The sequence below is a fragment of the Pelophylax lessonae genome (genome assembly GCF_965119305.1).
Source record: "Pelophylax lessonae genome assembly, chromosome: 2".
In the NCBI taxonomy this organism is placed as follows: Eukaryota; Metazoa; Chordata; class Amphibia; order Anura; family Ranidae; genus Pelophylax; species Pelophylax lessonae.
The window spans coordinates 80600834-80620980 of NC_138769.1; the positions used below are offsets into that span (position 1 = coordinate 80600834).

The 20147-nt window shown below is 41.9% G+C and overlaps 1 protein-coding gene across 1 annotated transcript in view; it reads right to left on the reverse strand.

The window, feature by feature from the left end:
- TMPRSS15 (transmembrane serine protease 15) overlaps positions 1-20147 on the reverse strand; it is a gene marked incomplete at its 5' end in the record, with an annotated part of 640117 nt that overhangs the window by 331966 nt on the left and 288004 nt on the right. Inside the window, 1 exon segment of the mRNA XM_082246136.1 lies at positions 16108-16249. Coding sequence (XP_082102262.1) covers positions 16108-16249 — 142 coding nt within the window.

The window sequence follows — 20147 nt, forward strand, 5'->3', positions numbered from 1 at the left end:
CTAGCCGGTTTGACGCACATCCCTTGCCTGGCGCATGTGCTGAATTTGGTGGTGCAGAGGTTCCTTAAAAATTACCCCGATATGTCAGAGCTGCTACAGAAAGTGCGGGCCGTCTGTGCGCACTTTCGGCGTTCTCACCCTGCTGCTGCTTGCCTGTCAGCGCTGCAGCGTAACTTCGGCCTTCCCGCTCACCCCCTCATATGTGACGTGCCCACAAGGTGGAACTCCACCTTGCACATGCTGGAAAGACTGTGCGAGCAGCAGCAGGCCATAGTGGAGTTTCAGCTGCAGCACGCACGTGTGAGTCACTCTGCGGAACAGCACCACTTCACCACCAATAACTGGGCCTCCATGCGAGCCTTGTTGCGCTGTTTTGAGTACTCCACCAACATGGCCAGTGCCGATGACGCCGTTGTCAGCTTAACTATATCACTTCTATGCCTCCTTCAAAAAACGATTCGGGCGATGATGGAAGAGGATGTGGCACAGGATGAGGAGGAGGAGGAGGAGGAGGATGAAGAGGTAACATTTCCAAGGCTTTCAGGGCAGTCATTTGCAAGGGGCTCCGAGGGTGAGTTCCTGCACACACAAACGCCAGGGACACAATTGTCCAGCAGGGGCACAGTTCTGGAGGATGAGGAGGAGGAGATGGAGGAGGAGATGAAACCATGTTCACAGCAGGGTGGCACCCAGGCCAGCTCATGGCCATCACTGGTGCGTGGCTGGGGGGATACAGAGGACACAGACGATACACCTCCCACAGAGGACAGCCTTTCGTTGCCTCTGGGCAGCCTGGCACACATGAGCGATTACATGCTGCAGTGTCTCCACAACGACCGCCGAGTTGCCCACATTCTAACTTGTGCTGATTACTGGGTGGCCACGCTGCTGGATCCCGTTACAAGGACAACGTACCGTCCTTAATTCACTCACTGGAGCGCGATCGCAAGATGCGCGAGTACAAGCGCATGCTGGTAGACACAATGCTGCTGGCATTCCCACCTGACAGCGGGGCCACAGTTGAAACACAAGGCCAAGGCAGAGGAGGAGGAGGAAGAGGTCGCCAATGCAACCAGGGCACCGCCAGCACCTCAGAAGGCAGGGTTAGCATGGCCGAAATGTGGAAAAGCTTTGTCAGCACGCCACAACAAACAGCAGCACCAGCAGCTCATATGGAACGTCTTAGCAGGAGGCAGCATTTCACCAACATGGTGGAGCAGTATGTGTGCACACGCCTACATGTAGTGAATGACGGGTCTGCCCCCTTCAACTTCTGGGTCTCCAAATTGGGCACATGGCCTGAGCTTGCCCTTTACGCCTTGGAGGTGCTGGTGTGCCCTGCAGCCAGTGTATTATCTGAACGTGTATTTAGCACGGCTTGGATCGTTATCACAGACCCGCCTGTCCAGAGACAATGTGGACAAGCTCACGTTCATTAAAATGAAGCAGGCATGGATCCCACGGGACGTTTCCGTACCTTGTGCAGAATAGAGATGGATAATGACCTTACCCAGCCATTGTTCTATTTTTGCTCTTTCTCACTCTTTTGGGGTGTACCCTCATTTAAAATGACTGAAAAAAAGCAGTGTTGGCTACCTCGTCCTCCTCCACCGCCGCTTCCACCTACACTGCCAATAGGTGTGCGCAGCCTATTGCATTAGGGTGTGCACCCCAAAGTTTAAATACACATGCATGTGTTTGCCTACATGTATATGGCCCCGGTACATTACTCTCCCTGCTGGAAAAGTGAAATAGAAGTGTGTGGCACTTCTCTTATGGCAGAGAAGGTCCGAGGGAGATCTTTCCCATCTCCTCACTGGCAAACAGATCGATAATGCTAATGTGCCCTAGGTGATTAGGGTGTGCCCAGGCACTTTCGGCACACCCTGTGCGCACGCCTATGACACGGCCACATCCACCACCACCTCAACCTCCCTCCTACTCCATATGGGCCTCGTCCTTCACAGATGAAGAACATTCTTTTTTTTTTCTGGGTTTTTTTTGTTGTTTTTTAAGTTATTTCCCTATCCACATTTGTTTGCAGAGCACTTGCCATGCTCTTAACTACGTTTTGCTGCCATTTGCAGCACTCTAGCCCTTTCCATTGGTGTTTTAGAGCCATTTTAGTGCCTGAAAGTTCGGGTCCCCATTGACTTCAATGGGGTTCGGTGTCCTGGTAAAGTTCGGAAAAAGTCCAGGACACAGACCCGGACTTTTTTTTCAAGTTCGGCCGAACCCGCCGAACATGGACATCCAGGTGTCCGCTCAATTCTAGTCTTTACCTCCACAAACAAACTGCTTGAATGTTAATCGGAACCCTATTGTAGTCAATGGGAGCCAAATCTTTATAATCAACTCTTCAGGATTGTCAAATAAGGGCTATTAGGAGCTGGAGAATTCCTTTAAATAACACACTATACTACAGCAAAAATTCCATTTGCAAAAGAGAAAACAATTCCATTTAATGTGACAATTAGAAACATTTCCCAGTTGCTTAATTCTGTTTTCGACAAATTTGAATAATGATGTCACAGAAGATTTGTGTGACACCACTGATCAAATATGGTCCTGTCCATATTTGGTCAATTACCAACCAATGATACCTAGGATACCCTGTCTCTTAGACATGGGCTGAATGGAAAATTGTTGTTTTGTTTCCGATATATTAGATATCTTACTAGTTTTGTTTCTTGGATTCGTCCCAGAATTAGTTTAATTTAATTTTGTTTATTCATTTTCTAACTAATTCCAAACTATCATAACGATTTGAATTTGAAAATGTATCAACCGATTCTAATTCTGTATGAAGAATAGCTGGTTGTTAGGTAGCAGACTGGGAAGCAGGCCACCGCATCCTTTAACAACTGATGACTCATCAGCTGTCAGCGGGTTTCCTCACTGACAGCTGAATGTACACAAAAGAATGCCGGCAATGGAAAATAAAGGAAAAAACAGTTTGGGGTCCCCCCTATCCATACCAGGTCCCTATGGAACCACACCAAAATAAAAAAACAGTGTGGGTCCCAGACCCTTATTTGAGCATGCAGCCCGGTAGGTCAGGAAAGGGGGGGGGGTAGGCGAGCAAGCGGAGGGGAGGTCTGCAGGCGGGAGGCTAATCGGAATCTGGAAGCCCCCTTTAACAAGGTGGCCCCCTCCCATGTGAATGACTAGTACCCCTACTCATTCACCAAAAAAAAAAATGTCAAAATAAATAAAAGCATGTTTTTTTTTTACAATTCCATTATTTAAAAAAAAAAAAAAAAACAATGCTCCTAAGCATGTTGGCAAGCTTTGCTCATTAACATTAACATTGTGAACAACATTGATCTGCATAGTTGTACAGCATGATTACCAATGGATTTACACCATAGGTCATATTGTTTTTTTTTTTTTATACCGGACTTTGTCACATTGTCTGCGTGCCTATTTTACACTGTATTTATTTTTGTGGATGATTAGTCAGATGTATCATGCACCCCTACTCATTCATGTAGGGAGGGCTGGTTTCTGGGGGCCTGCTTTTTTTTTTAGGGACTTTCAAGGATTATTAAACCTGTGTTTTAAAGGAAAGTATTGTTTTGTTTTTCTTCAAAAATTTAAATTTTTTGTTTTTTTATATGACAGTTAAAACAGTACAACCTTACCTTATTTTAAAAGAATTCCGATTTAATTCCATAAATAAACAGATATAAATAAATAAATGCTAACACGTAAAACTGCAACTGCAGTGCTCACCTCATGTAACCTTGTCATTTCATTTGAATGCAAATGGTGTGATTTGAACTGATTTGCTTAAATGGTGGGAGGTATGGATTTTTTCCCACAAGAAATCAATAGAACTGGCAGGGGGTTTGTAATTGTGAGTATAAACATCTACTAATAAAGATTTTTTTTTTACAATTTTCTGACTCCAAGATTTTTTTTTATTGGATTTTTCTGCATTTAGTAATGGATTTGTGTTTTAAATATGAACCTTTATCGAAGAAGCTTAAAGTTACACTGTCAGTCTTTTCATTCAGAGCAAAGTGCCAGTGTCTGTGAGCAGGCTCTCCTTAATATACTAATATTAACTATATCAGTGATCCTGTGCCACTACCTGCTTTATTTCAACTGACAATAAATACCCATTGCTTCGGGGAATGGTAGGGCATATAACCTTCTTCCACGTGACAGTGTTTGTGTCTAGTGTCAAAACTGTAGGCCAGAGCTCTGTCACATAATTGATACTGCTCCCTCTAGACACCTTTATTTTTGAAGCAACAGGACTTTCTCAGAGACAGTACAGGTATAAAGAGTTGGAATGCTGCAGAGACCAGAGTAGCACTACTCCCTTGGGAGCTGCTGGTTATGGGTTCCCCTGGGTTACCATTAGCATCAACATGACAGTTTGACATTTTTTCCAAGTGTTTTAGCTCAGCCAGGAAACAGTCCGGTAGCTTTGGTTTTTGTGTTTTTATTTGGAACTTGGATAGGAGAAGGGAATGAGTGGGATACTCCAACTTTATTAACTATGCATAATAGGCTGGGGTGGCTTGAAAATGCTGAGTAACGCTGAGTGACGCTGAATAACGCTAGTCACGGTGCTTCACTTTCCCCTTAGCTGTGAAGCATATTTGAATGAGCTTTCTGAGGTAAACTGTATCCTGAGGTAAACTGTACTGTACTGCAGAACAACTTCAGGGCCCTTCCTGGCACCCCCTTTTTGTTCCTAATCTTCAGGGTTAACTAAACTGCACCCCCTTTACTGATACACTCCTTGTGTGAGCTGGCTCCTTGATCCCCTGACCTCTCTGGAGTTGTCCCCTCTCCTAGGCAGACCCTTAGGCAGATCTCCTGGTACTCACAATACTGTTTTTACCAAGATGATTCTGCCAGCAGCTCCACTTGTCAGCACTCTGGATCCTCTGCAGCTCAGCTTCATACCTGGTTCACTAGGCCGACCGCCTGAACCACCTTCCTCACACCTGCAGGAGGAGAGACAGCCATCCACCTCCTCCTGGGACTTTGCTCCCGCCAAAAGACCTCCTGTCACATACTCCCTCTGGATTTATAGCCAATCCCAGCATGCATTGCAGCAATGCCCACCCACTGAAACAGTCACAATCCCTGGTGTGCTACTGGTTAGGTTTCCTCCACTGTCCAACAATCTATCTTATTGTATACAGTGGGGAGACTCACTTAGACCCAATATATCACACCTGGAAACATGTGACAGGCAAAACTAACAGATCAGGCTCTCCTGATAAGCAGAAAAGAGCCACCAAATGCGTTTTCCTAGCTACTACCTAGGAGGGTGCTACACCAGGTACACTTTTCTGTAGTTTGACCTGACTCAACTACAAATTTTATCACTACTGCCCACTATTCTCCTTGAAGGCTGTCACATACTTCCCTGGGGGAACAAGGCTAATGTTGCCATGTTTCACTAGGATGAAGAACCTCTCTCTTGCTGAAACATGGTTGCTTCAACTCCACCTGCTCACCACAAATGATAGGATCTTGTTTCTTACGACATCAATAGCCACACTTAATCCTATTCCTTCTCCTGATCATGTGTGCTTTCTCCTGATTGAAGGGTAGCTTGTAGCAATCAGAGATAGGCTGCTAAAAGGGGCCCCAGGGAGAAAAACCAATAAATCAGCATTTTTAGAAGCAGGTCAGCAATAGTAGGATTTGTATTTATCTAAGTACATGTGTGCTTTGAGTCACATTGTCATATTTTATGTACTGTCATTTTAACTGCCACATATACAGTACATGTTCCCCAATCTGCCCATATTATCTTTCTTACAGTGAAGTGAAAGTCCCCTGAAGAGCTGGAGGCTCATACTATAATAAGAAAGTATGCTGTGCATACCTGCAAATTATGACATACTTACCATACAGTTTGCCCTCAGCCATCAGAGATAGTAAGAATTTGCTAGTAAGAAATAAAAAGTTTGCTTTTTTGTCAAAAAAGTAGAATGTCTCTTCTACAAAAAAAAAAAATTTGACAGTTTTATTTTTACGGTTACACCTGCTTTAATCACTTGCGTAGTTTTACGGTGGCAGGTCGGCTCTGTCCCGCAAAACGACGTACCTAGGACCGCTAGAGGGGGCGCCCATGGAACTGTTATTAGGGTTGAGCGCACACGCAGATAGGCTACAGGGAAAGCCAATTAGTGGGTCCAGTGTCCGTGATGTCCGCCGGGCACCCGCGACCGCTCCCCGTGGAGACAGAACGGCGGTCTGCCGTTGTAAACACGGCAGACCGCTGTTCTGTATGTAATGGACACAGGCATCCTGTGTTCCTCTTATTTAGGAACACAGGCCTCTGTGTTAATGCAGCAAGCCCACCCCCACACAGTTAGAAAGCACTCCCTAGGGACACATTTAACCCTTTGATCGCCCCTGGTGTTACCCCCATCCCTGTCAGTGTCATTAGTATAGTAACAGTGCATATTTTTAGCACTGATTACTGTAGTAATGTCACTGGTCCCCCTAAAAATGTAAAAAATGTCAGTTAGGTGTCTGATCTGTCCTCCGCAATGTCGCAGTCTCGCTAAAAAACGCTAATCTCTGCCATTACTAGTAAAAAAAAAATTAAATAAATAAAAATGACATAAATATTTCCCCTAGTTTGTAGAGGTGATAACTTTTGCGCAAACCAATCAAAATACACTTATTGGGAATTTTTGTTTTTTACCAAAAATATGTAGAAGAAAACATATTGGCCTAAAATGATGAAAAAATTTGATTTTTAAATTTTTGGGGGAATGTGATATAGCAGAAAGTAAAAAATATTGTTTTTTTTTTTTTTTCAGAATTGACACTCTTTTTTTTTTAGAGCGCTAAAAAATAAAAATCGTATAGGTGATCAAATACCACCAAAAAAAATCTCTATTTATGGAAAGAAATACATCAATTTCATTTGGGTACAGCATCACACGACTGCCCAATTACCAGTTAAAGTCACGCAGTGCCGTATCGCAAAAAATGGCTGGGTCAATAAGGCGTTACGCCTTTCGGTCCAGAAGTAGTTAACCACTTGCCGACCGCCGCACGCCGATCTACGTCGGCGGTCAGCCCCTCACAGGCAAAGTGACGTAGGGCTACGTCACTAGCTTGTGAGGGTCTAGGGAGCGAGCGCGTGCCGCCGGAGGCGCGCTGCCGCGTGGTCACGGACCCCCCCGCGCGTGTGACCGGCGGACCCGATGTCCGCCGGCCACTCTGCGATCGGCGGGGGAGAGGGAGAAAGTCAGGCAGCTTGTGTAAACAAGCTGCCTGTCATTCTCCCCTCTGTATGAGAGCTGATCATATGGATCTACTATGTAGATCCGTTGATCACTCTGCATACAGCTGAAGCCACAGCCAATCACAGTAAGAATCACGCCCCTAGGGACACACACAGCCCCTCCCTCTCAAATAAAGTTAACCCCTTCACTACTAGTGTATTTTTACAGTAACAGTGTATATATATATATAGCACTGATTACTGTAGAAATGTCACTGGTAACCCCAAAAGTGTCAAAAATGTCAGTCAAGGGTCCGATCTGTCTGCCCCAGTGTCCCAGTACCGCAAAAAAAATTGCAGATCGCCGCCATTACGCGTTAAAAAAAAACAACAAAAATGACAGTAAACGCAATAACTTTTGCGCAAACCAATCAAAATACGCTTTTTGCGATTTTTTTTACCAAACATAAGTAGCATAAAACAAATTGGCCGAAAATGTTAAAAAATTTTGATTTTTACATTTTTTTTGGGGGGAATTTCATATAAAAAAAAAGGGAAAAATATTGCTATTTTTGCAAAATTGACGCTCTTTTTTTGTTTATAGCGCGTGATCAAAAAATCGCACAGGTGATCAAATACCGCCAAAAGAAAGCTCTGTTTGTGGGAAAAAAAGGACGCCAAATTCGTTTAGGTACAGCGTTGCACGACCGCGCAATTGTCTGTTAAAGTCACGCAGTGCCGAATCGCAAAATACCCCCTGGTCGTTTAGCAGCCAAATCCTCCGGAGCTTAAGTGGTTAAGGGGGTTTTCTGTGATTTAAAAGATACTAAATTTAATCGAACCTATACAATATGGTTGGGTAAAGCACATATGGGAGTTATTACATCAGCAAAAACATGTATAAAAAAAACAGTTGAGGGGCAGATGTTTCATATTGATCCACCTTCTCTAATTGAAAAATACTGTAGGTTACAATATTTAAAGTGGTAGAAAAACCTATCACTAACCAGTCTTAACCACTTGCCGACCGCCGCACGACTATTTACTGCGGCGGTTAGCCCCTCACAGGCAAAGCGACGTAGGGCTACGTCACTAGCCTGTGAGGCTCTAGGGAGTAAGAGCGTGCCGCCGGAGGCGCGCTCCCGCTCCCATGTGGTCACAGACCCCCCCCCGCGCGTGTGCCCGGCAGACCCGATGTCCGCCGGGCACTCGCGATCTTCCGTTACACCAGAAGAAAGGCAGGCAGCTAATGTAAACAAAGCCTCCTGTCATTCTTCCCTGTGTAAGAATGGAGATCACACGGTTCTACTATGTAGGACCGTTGATCTCTGTTTTTACACTAGTAGCCACAGCCAATCACAGTTAGAAACACGCCCCTAGGGACACACTTATCCCCTCCCTCTCCAATAAAGTTAACTCCTTCACTGCCAGTGTCATTTTTACAGTAACAGTGCATATGTATAGCACTGATTACTGTAGTAATGTCACTGGTAACCCCAAAAGTGTCAAAAATGTCAGTCAAGGGTCCGATTCCGCTGCAATGTCACAGTCCCACAAAAAAATCGCAGATCGCCGCCATTACACGTTAAAAAAAAAAACAACAAAAATGACAAAAATCTTTCCCTTTGTTAGTAAATACAATAACTTTTACGCAAACCAATCAAAATACGCTTTTTGCGATTTTTTTTACCAAACATATGGTAAAAAAAAATTGGCCGAAAATGTTAAAAAATTTTGATTTTTACATTTTTTGGGGGGAATTTCATATAAAAAAATGTGAAAAATATTGTTATTTTTGCAAAATTGACGCTCTTTTTTTGTTTATAGCTCAAAAAATCGCACAGGTGATCAAATACCACTAAAAGAAAGCTCTGTTTTACCACTAAAAGGTAAAGCATGGCACGACCGCGCAATTGTCCGTTAAAGTCACGCAGTGCCGAAATGCAAAATAGGCCCTGGTTAGGAAGGGGGTAAAATCTTCCGGGGCTTTCCCTAATTCTATTTTTTTACTGCATACTCTTTTTTACTTTCATCCTTCTGGATGTCCTCATGAGGGATGATCAAACTTTTGAAAAGTTTGGTTCGACCAGAACACCCGAATTTCCCGAAAGTTCGGTTCGGATTCCAGAACCCCAATGAAATCAATAGGACCCGAACTTCTGGAATCAAAAAACACAATTTTGAAGCCCTAAAACCCAATAAATGCCCCTAAAAAGAGCCTAGGGTTCTGAGTCATGCCCCAGGGACTATTAATCACACAAAAAAAAGTTCTAAAAAATTGTCATTTTTGATAGAGAGCCAATTATTGAAAAAATTATTGGAAAAAAAAAATTAGATTTCTTTGGATTTAGTGTCTGGGGGGGGGGGGGGTCTAAAAAGTGTACCTATGAAGTTTCAGCTCTATAGCATGTCCAGAACCAGAAAAAAAGATAATTTCTCTTAGAATTTGGGCGTTTTTGTTTCAGGCGTTTATTGGGCGTCTTTGGAGGCAGGCATGACATCTGAACTTCTGTATAGGGGGTATATATATATATATATATATATATATATATATATATGTGTGTGTGTGTGTATGTATATATATATATATATATAAATATATGTGTGTATATATATATATATATATATATATATATATAATCAAAAAACACAATTTTAAAGCCCTAAAACCCAATAAATGCCCCTAAAAAGTGCATAGGGTTCTGGGTCATGCCCCAGGGACTATTAATAACACAAAAAAAGTTCTTAAAAATTGTCGTTTTTGATAGAGAGCCAATTATTGAAAAAATTATTGAAAAAAAATGAAATTTCTTTGAATTTAGTGTCTGGGGGGTCTAAAAAGTGTACCTGTGAAGTTTCAGCTCTGTAGCATGTCCAGAACCAGAAAAAAAAGATAATTTTTCTTAGAATTTCAGTAGCGCATGGATGGTGTTACCCTCCTTTCACACCTGTGCGTTTTTGTTTCAGGCGTTTATTGGGCATTTTTTGGGCATCTTTGGAGGCATATATATATATATATATATATATATATATATATGCACACACACGTATATATATATATATATATATATATATATATATATACATAAACACATATATATTTATATATATATATATATATATATATATATATACATACACACATATATATATATATACCCCTATACAGGGAAAAGGGATGTTTGCCCTTCGAGCGACCCACAATGCACTACACACTGCACAGTGCATTCTAAGCCCTGATTGGGCAAAGCTTTGCCTAAACAGGGAACAGTGAATAGCTGGTTGTTAGTGAACAGGCCAGGAAGCCAGCCTCAGCAGCCTTAACAACAGATGAGTCAACAGCTTTCAACGGGCTTTCAAGCTGACAGCTGAATGAAAAACACATTGCTGGCAATAGAACACTGTTAAAAAAAAAGGCATGGGACTCACTCCCCAATCCCCCCTTTGGGACCCTTTGGGTCTGGTATGGATTTTGAGGGGAACTCCCATGCCAAGATGTAAAGAAAAGGCAAGGTGTCCCCCCCAAAATCCATACCAGACCCTTATCTGAACATGAAGCTTTGGTATGGATTTTTAGGGGGGACCCCCATGTCATTTTTTTTACATTTTGTATTGCCAGCAATGGTATTGTATTACCAGCAATTAAAATGCCCTTTTTTTAATAATCGCCAGTTTTGCTGCAGCAGGTTCTATACACAGATACACCACTTTAGGGGCAGACTAAGGGGACCCCCCCCCCCCCCCACCAGGCACTATATTTTAAGGAATTTTTATTCTTATTGTTTCAAGCATAATTAAAATCACTGCTCCTGTAAAAACGATCTTTAAAAAAAAAAAAAAGTTTTTGCATTGATACAGGTGCAGTACCTGGGCCCCCATACCTTTTTTATGGGCAATACCTTGCATATAAGCCTTTAAAATGGGTACTTTTGATTTTTCAAATTCGGGTCCTATAGACTTCAATCGGGTTCGGGTCTGAACTTTTGCGATGTTCGAGAGTTCTGGTGCAAATTGAACAGGGGGGGGGGGGGTTTCAGCCCATCTCTAGTAGTAATTATGTAGTGGTGATAATGGTTATGCAAACACTTGTACTGTATAATTACCTGGTTACATTTTACATTGCTGCCTATAGCCTCTTGATGTCACCCCACGCTGTCCTGTTGGATTCAACACTTTTGCCAGAATTTACCCTTTTGCTCTACTTTAACCTCCCTGGCGGTATTCCCGAGTGTGGCTCGGGGTGGAATTTCAGTGCCATAAGCGGTAACCCCGAGTCACACTCGGGGTACTGCCAGGGAGAAGTCGCTGGATCCTGGAAGAGGTTACTTACCTTGTCCCCAGGATCCCGCAATGTATTCCAGCAGTGTACGGCGGCCAGATCTCACGCCTGATGCTGTGTGCCTCGGCTTCCGTTCCCTGCGAGCGTCGTGTCACAGGGGGGTGGAACCGGCGGCAAATTCAAAAAGTAAAACACACAAACACACTGATATATTGTAATCTTATATATGTATAAAGAAATATTGTAATTACTAAATAAAATAAATTGACCTTAGTTTGCCCCCCAGTGCCCTTGCCTGCAGTTTTACTGTACTTATATATATACAGTGCCTTGCGAAAGTATTCGGCCCCCTTGAACTTTGCGACCTTTTGCCACGTTTCAGGCTTCAAACATAAAGATATAAAACTGTAATTTTTTGTGAAGAATCAACAACAAGTGGGACACAATCATGAAGTGGAACGAAATTTATTGGATATTTCAAACTTTGTTAACAAATCAAAAAATGAAAAATTGGGCGTGCAAAATTATTCAGCCCCTTTACTTTCAGTGCAGCAAACTCTCTCCAGAAGTTCAGTGAGGATTTCTGAATGATCCAATGTTGACCTAAATGACTAATGATGATAAATAGAATCCATCTGTGTGTAATCAAGTCTCCATATAAATGCACCTGCACTGTGATAGTCTCAGAGGTCCATTTAAAGCGCAGAGAGCATCATGGAGAACAAGGAACACACCAGGCAGGTCCGAGATACTGTTGTGGAGAAGTTTAAAGCCGGATTTGGATACAAAAAGATTTCCCAAGCTTTAAACATCCCAAGGAGCACTGTGCAAGCGAAAATATTGAAATGGAAGGAGTATCAGACCACTGCAAATCTACGAAGACCTGGCCGTCCCTCTAAACTTTCAGCTCATACAAGGAGAAGACTGATCAGAGATGCTGCCAAGAGGCCCATGATCACTCTGGATGAACTGCAGAGATCTACAGCTGAGGTGGGAGACTGTCCATAGGACAACAATCAGTCGTATACTGCACAAATCTGGCCTTTATGGAAGAGTGGAAAGAAGACAGCCATTTCTTAAAGTTATCAATAAAAAGTGTCGTTTAAAGTTTGCCACAAGCCACCTGGGAGACACACCAAACATGTAGAAGAAGGTGCTCTGGTCAGATGAAACCAAAATCGAACTTTTTGGCAACAATGCAAAACGTTATGTTTGGCGTAAAAGCAACACAGCTCATCACCCTGAACACACCATCCCCACTGTCAAACATGGTGGTGGCAGCATCATGGTTTGGGCCTGCTTTTCTTCAGCAGGGACAGGGAAGATGGTTGAAATGAATGGGAAGATGGATGGAGCCAAATACAGGACCATTCTGGAAAAAAACCTGATGGAGTCTGCAAAAGACCTGAGACTGGGACGGAGATTTGTCTTCCAACAAGACAATGATCCAAAACATAAAGTAACATCTACAATGGAATGGTTCACAAATAAACCTATCCAGGTGTTAGAATGGCCAAGTCAAAGTCCAGACCTGAATCCAATCGAGAATCTGTGGAAAGAACTGAAAACTGCTGTTCACAAATGCTCTCCATCCAACCTCACTGAGCTTGAGCTGTTTTGCAAGGAGGAATGGGCAAAAATTTCCTTGATGTGCAAAACCGATAGAGACATACCCCAAGCGACTTACAGCTGTAATCACAGCAAAAGGTGGCGCTACAAAGTATTAACTTAAGGGGGCTGAATAATTTTGCACGCCCAATTTTTCAGTTTTTTATTTGTTAAAAAAGTTTGAAATATCCAATAAATTTCGTTCCACTTCATGATCGTGTCCCACTTGTTGTGGATTCTTCACAAAAAATTACAGTTTTATATCTTTATGTTTGAAGCCTGAAATGTGGCAAAAGGTCGCAAAGTTCAAAAGTTCAAGGGGGCTGAATACTTTCGCAAGGCACTGTATATACATATATATATATATATACTTTAACTTATTTATAGTTATTTATTATATTATAATTTATGATTTTGTGTTTCAAACTTTATCACATCTGGGATGTCTACTAGAGTCTTGTTTGGTCAGGTTTAAGTAAGTAAATACTAAGAATTGTAGGCCTACAATACATAACACCAAATTTCCATGCAAAAAATTGTACCGCTTTTGGTACAAAATTCCTGACATAATCATACCGCCGGGGAGGTTAATTATTTATTTTAAATATATATCAAAAGTTTATATAATTTCTGCTAGAAATATTTGATTTTTGGAAACTTTGTATATGTCTTTAATATGTAATTTTGCCTTTTCACATAGATGCACCAATATAGCTCCTAATGAACTAATGCTTAGTCGCAAAACATGTAGAGAAAGCTACAATATGGAATCTGGAACCCCCATATGTCCTCTTTTTGCTCCCAAAGTGTTCTTACTCACCACCCTGGCAGTTCAGCCCTGTTGAGGGCTCTCTTTTGTTGCTCTAGCACATCAGTACATCTCCGGCAATCACCCTTCAGTCTGGTATGGATTTTAAGGGGAACCCCCGTGGCAAATTAAAAAAAAAATGCTTGGGGGCCCCCCAAAATCTATACCAGACCCTTATCTGAGCATGCAGCCCAGCAAAAAGGGAGGGTGAGCGAGTGCCCCCCCTCCTGGACCATACCAGGTGACATGCCTTCAACTTGGGGGTTGGGTGCTTTGGGGCAGGGGGGACTCTGTGCCAACCACCCCAAAGCACCTTCCCCCCATGTTAATGGGGACAAGGGCCTCTTTCCGACAACCTTGGGTAGTGGTTGTGGGGGTCTGCGGACAGGGAGGTTATCAGAATCTAGAAGCCCCCTTTAACAAGGGGGCCCTCAGATCCCGCCCCCCATGTGAATAAGTAAGGGATACATTATACCCCTACCCAATAACCCAAAAAAGTGTCAAAAAATAAAAAAACAGTACACAGGTTTTTGTCAAAGTTTATTAAAAATGAAGACTGTCCCCCATTCTCCCTTAGGTTTTGTCTTCTTCTTCCTGTTCCTTCTCTGGTTCTTCTCCCTTCACTGATGTCTTCTCCCGATGCTAGCTCCGGCTGTTGTGTTAGCTCCAGCGTCTGCCATTTCTTATATAGCTATGGGGCGTGGCCATCCAGTAATCTCATTCAGAGACCCCGCCCCTTTGTGACATCACCACCTGGGTCATTATGGGGTGGTGATGTCACAAAGGGGCAGAGCACTTCTATGTCAGAGCAGTGTGAACCAGCCTGAGGCTTTAATTTAACTCTGCACCTTAGTAAAGTTCAAAGCTACTGGCTGTCTGATCATTCGGCTGATTTCTCTACCTGTTACACTTGACATCTAAGAATGACCATGTAAGACAATAGTGATAGGAGTGCACAACAGCAGCACCTGGTAGTGATGCTATAAGGGAAGGTGAGCGAAGCAAGGTTTTTCCCCTGTTATAATGACCTACCTTATTCCTGATGGAATACCTGTGACAGCAACTATGGAAGTACATAGGATCAAGTAAGGATTCTGTCTGATCATTAGGATGATTCCTCTGCCAGTTACAGTATAGCTCTACCTCACCCTAAATGTGACTGCTTACCTAAGAGGCTGCTCAGTTATGCAGAAGCAGTCTGGCCAACCTGAAGTTTGTCCCACGACCTGTTTTTCCATAAACTTGTAAGCACATTGACATAGACATGTACACTTAGCATACATATTTATGACTGTGTAGTGGGGAGACAGAAGAGGAACAGCCAGAACTACCAGTCATTAGTTTATTTAGGACAAAATAGTAGCAATCAGGCAAGAACAACTTGCTTGATGGATCTTTTTATACAGAATGTGTCAGCCAGTGGTGTTTCCTGGTGTTGTACAGACAGGTGACTGTAAAAGATTTTGGCTAGAAAAGAGCTATACCAATTACCTCTCATTGTATAAATATGTGTACATTTTATGCAGCATCTTTGCTGTCTATTGAGTGTACTAACTGTAGAACTTAAAGCCACCAATCAAACTTTTCTTGCACTAAAGCATCACATTCAGCCAGTGTCCACCATTTCAACTAGATTTTGTATCCTCCCTTATTGCAGTATGCCCCCAATTTTGATTATTAATAAAAACCCTATACCAGAAACATAGAAATGAGAATTGCTTTTCAATATTAAACTATACTGAGGTTCTATATTATATCATTTGTTTTCATTTGTAAATGACCTAATAGTCCACGGGAACTGATAATACATGAACATTTGTTATGTTTTATGGATCTATAGCAGTACATTAATTTTACAGTGATAAAATACAGAATATGTCAGGCTTGAGGAAATGGGAAACAAACACAGCTAGTGAAGCAATTAATGAGACCATCTTGCCGCAAAATGTGCAGTTTCCACTATTGCTAGTGGCTGAACAGATTTGTTGTATGAATATAGTAGTCAGCATAGCCAATAAATTTACTCTTTCTCATGGCACTTGATTTTGCCATCTGTCAAAGTCATTGTTTCTAAAACAAGACTGATTCTAATGGGCAGCCAAGCCTGAGAGCTAACGTGATTCACAAACAAGTCATAATTATTGCAAAAACACGTAAGCAATAGCTAGCATATAATCAAGATTATGGTATGGTACTCACATGGACTAGGGGTCGTGATAACTGGAGTAGGGACACGAGTTGGTTCGGGATAGATACTTTCATTGCATTTTCCAAGAGACAATTTTAGATCATCCAGTGCTATGTCACTATACCTTCCATTTGTAATGGCTTCAAATGCCACCTAGAAAATTAAAAAATACAATTTGTTTTCAAAATTTTAAACTGTTGCTTCATACATGGGATGTAAAATAACGCCGTTTAAACAGTATTTATCCCTTGGCACCTCCTGGCCTTTTAAGGGGTTTCAGATGCCAGGAGAGGGACAGGGTTTATGATCATGTGACCACTGTGATTGGCTGTCACATGATTGCAAAATTCTCAATTGCAAGCAACGATCGGGAGCTTTCCGTTAGCCGCTGGTAACTGTGCCAGGAGCCAAAGGGCTCATGCTCTCGGCACAGCTTTGTTTGCAATGTGCACTAGGGCCCACTCACCGAGAGTCTGCAAATTAACATGCTGTTAGATACAATTAGATTTTATTTTCCTTTATTGGAAAATGGTCACATTAATATTAGTAGTGAGGTACAATGTGTGTGGTTCATGTCCGACTGGTGGTTTAGCAATGCTGCCTTCAATATTATTTGTTCAAACTTTATAAATTATTTATTTGACCTGTATAACCTCAAAGTGTTACTAATTTATTATATCTGGTCTCCCCCAGTACACACAACATGGAAATGCAATTATTTTAGTAACTATAAACTGCTAAATACCTTTTCTCATCAGCAGTATATAGCAGTCTTGTGACTTCTAACAGTTAAAGCTTGTAGGAGGAGTTTTCATACTGCACTGGACCCCTGACCCTCTCTCTGGACAGTGCTGATTGGCCCTGTGCTGAACACATGCATCCTCTCAAGAAAAAAAAAAAAAAAAACTCTCTAGCAATACACAGCAAACTGATCATGTGCAGCCCGACTCCAGTAACTCTGTCTTATCTGAACCTGTTCTTGAGACAGTGGAAGAAGGGGAGGATCAGAGAAGACAGGATCAAACAGCCTTTTTACACAATGCAGTGGATTAACCCCTTAGGTTCCACAGTGAGTATAACAAGCATACTTTAATGCATATACAGACTGGTTTTACTGTTGTGGGTTTAGTAACACTTTAATGGGAACTTAAAAGCATCACTGTCAGGGAAATGGAACTGTAAAAGAACCCAAGCCTGTGTATTCCTGTGTGACAATATAACAAAATGAAGAGCAACAGGTGTAATAATTTAGTGGCATTCGTGCAAGATTTTGGCGTGTGGCAAGAATGCACTGAAGTCTTTACCAAGAGGTCTTTTTTTTTAAGCCTAACAGGTTATAAGCCTCTCCATGCTTGCAAGCCTACAAGTAAATAGATTTTTATTAGTACCTATAGAGATTAGACCATGCATGTGCACTTCCCTGCAAATCTGCCAGCAAGACTTTAAATGGGAGAAATTTCTAACACCATTTTATTATTATTTTATTATTTTATAATGTCAACATTTTGGCAGGGTGCTTCATATTCTACTTACTTTTGTCATGGAGTGCACCCGAGCTAATATCCATACAAGCTTGTGTGGCCGCCCACTTCTACACTACCTAAGTTTGTATGCCTACTGTAGTATGGTAAGTGTGAGGAGGGCTATTAGGTTCTGGTAATTTAAAAGCCTAGTAATCTATTAAGGCAGTGGTTCTCAACTCCTATCCTCAGGACCCACTAACAGGACAGATTTTAAGGATTACCTTGGGGAGATGCAGACTAGAATACTGCAATCAATGAGCAGCAAATTATATAACCTGTGATGTTTCTCAGTTACCTTGCAAACCTGGCCTGTTAGTGGGTCCTGAGGACAGGAGTTGAGAACCACTGTATTAAGGTGTGTTTCTGCTTTTGTAGCCAAAATAGGATAACACTTACTTTATATTTGTTACATGTTCTCATCAAAGTAGTATAACTTTAAAAACAATATTGAATAATTGCAGATAATTGTTTCTCTAGTTCTCTTTACATAATCTGGCTAAAAAAAAAGACACAAGTCGATCTAGTTCAATCAATCAAAAAAAAAAAAAATATATATATATATATATATATATATATACACAATCTTATACCCACAGTTGACCCTGAGGAAGGCAAAAAAAAAAAACACCAAAGCATGATCCAATTTGCTCCAGCAGGGGAAAAATCCTTCCTGATCTCCCAAGAGGCAATCGGTTATTCCCTGGATCAACTCTACCTAATATAATTTGTATCCAGTTATATTATAAGTATCTAGGAAAGAATCAGCTCTTGAAGGAGTCTATTCCATATTTTCACAGCTCTAACTGTGAAGAAGCCTTTCCATATTTGGAGATGAAATCTCTTTTACTCCAGACATAAAGAGTGACCCATTGTCCTCTGCGATGACCTTTAAGTGAATAACTCAACACCAAGTTTATTATATGGACCCCTTATGTATTTATATTTATGTTGATCATATCCCCCCCCTTTATCTCCTTTTCTCAAGAAAGAATAAATTCAGTTCAGCTAAACGTTCCTCATAGATGAGCTCCTCCATGCCTCTTATCTGTTTGGTTACTCCTCTCTGCACTTCCCCAGTTCCCAAATAACTTTTTTATGAACTGGTGCCCAAAACTGAACTGCACATTCCAGATGAGGTCTTAATAATGATTTGTACAAGGGAAATATTTATGAGGGGGTGTAATGTTCTGGTACCTTTGGGTACCCTAATTACTCTTTCATAAGTGTATGCGCCCCACCATTCTCTTTTGGTAAGGTGCGCATACACCTTTAAGACTGATGCTGTCATCACTGAGCGCCGGACTGATGGCTATTTAGATCGCCGGCTCTCACTCACATGTGTTCGTTCAAACTGCTTTGTGCCTTGATGCTAACCTGTCTTGAAGCTCTCATGCTTGCAAGCTTACCTCGCTGTCGGAACCACGCTGCGCTGATCCCTGTATCCCGCTACCGGATCATCCGCTCTTGCCGAACCTCTCCTCTGCTACATTGCTATTAGTGATAAGTACCCCGTAGGGGAAACCTCTATAACTTTCATACTAAAGCTTACACTATCTAGCTCTGCATACTAAGGACTATTACTACATCTGCATTATCTAAGATTGCTAGCTCTTGAGCCTACTACCACCTGTTCTTGAACTGGGTTGATCTCTCGTGTATGTCCACCTGCTACTCTGTCATCTGCTACCATATATGATTGCTAAACCTATCTGCATCTCATCTGCTACTATCTTACTTTCAAGAACATTTCCTTTTAAGTGTCTGTCATCTACCATCTCTACCCAACCTGTCGCTTCAGCCTATCATCACTGTGTTACTATATACATAAGCCACTCTAGGAAACATCTTATTGAGTGTGTGTATTTACTTGCTGAATTGAGATCCTCCACACATGATGAGTCATTGAGAGTTGGGAATGGTGTCTCAGCGTTTCTCTACGTGACTACTGAAGTGGAATATTTCTGCAGCTGAAAATCCACATCATACATAAAACGCAGGAGCGTTACAGGGGGTGGGGAGCTGTTTTCACCATAATTAACTCTCTCTGTACTATGCTGGCAGAATTCATAATCAGTGATCTCCTCCCTTGGGTGTAGGTGTGGGTGGAGTCAGAGCCCCTTTAAAATCTTGTGTGGATAGGGTCCTGGGCAGAAAGAGCATGGGAAGAGGCTACCCTTAACTTATGACATGTATGTTTGTACCCTAAAGAGGAAAAGGCCTCTTGGGCCTAGGCCTGTAGAAAGACCCAAGTTGGGGACCCATAGAAGGGCACTCACAGTGGAGAGGGAAAGGAAAAGATAGCTGGACTTTCTGAGTTCAAAGTTTTTTTTCATTGAATTGAAAGTCTTCCTCCATATTATATGCAACAACTATTATGCATGTTATACCAGACCATAGGGTAAACAGATAACCAATCAAAACACCGAAAATAATATACAGTCAGGTCCATAAATATTGGGACATCGACACAATTCCAATTCATTTTGGCTCTATACACCACCACAATGGATTTGAAATGAAACAAACAA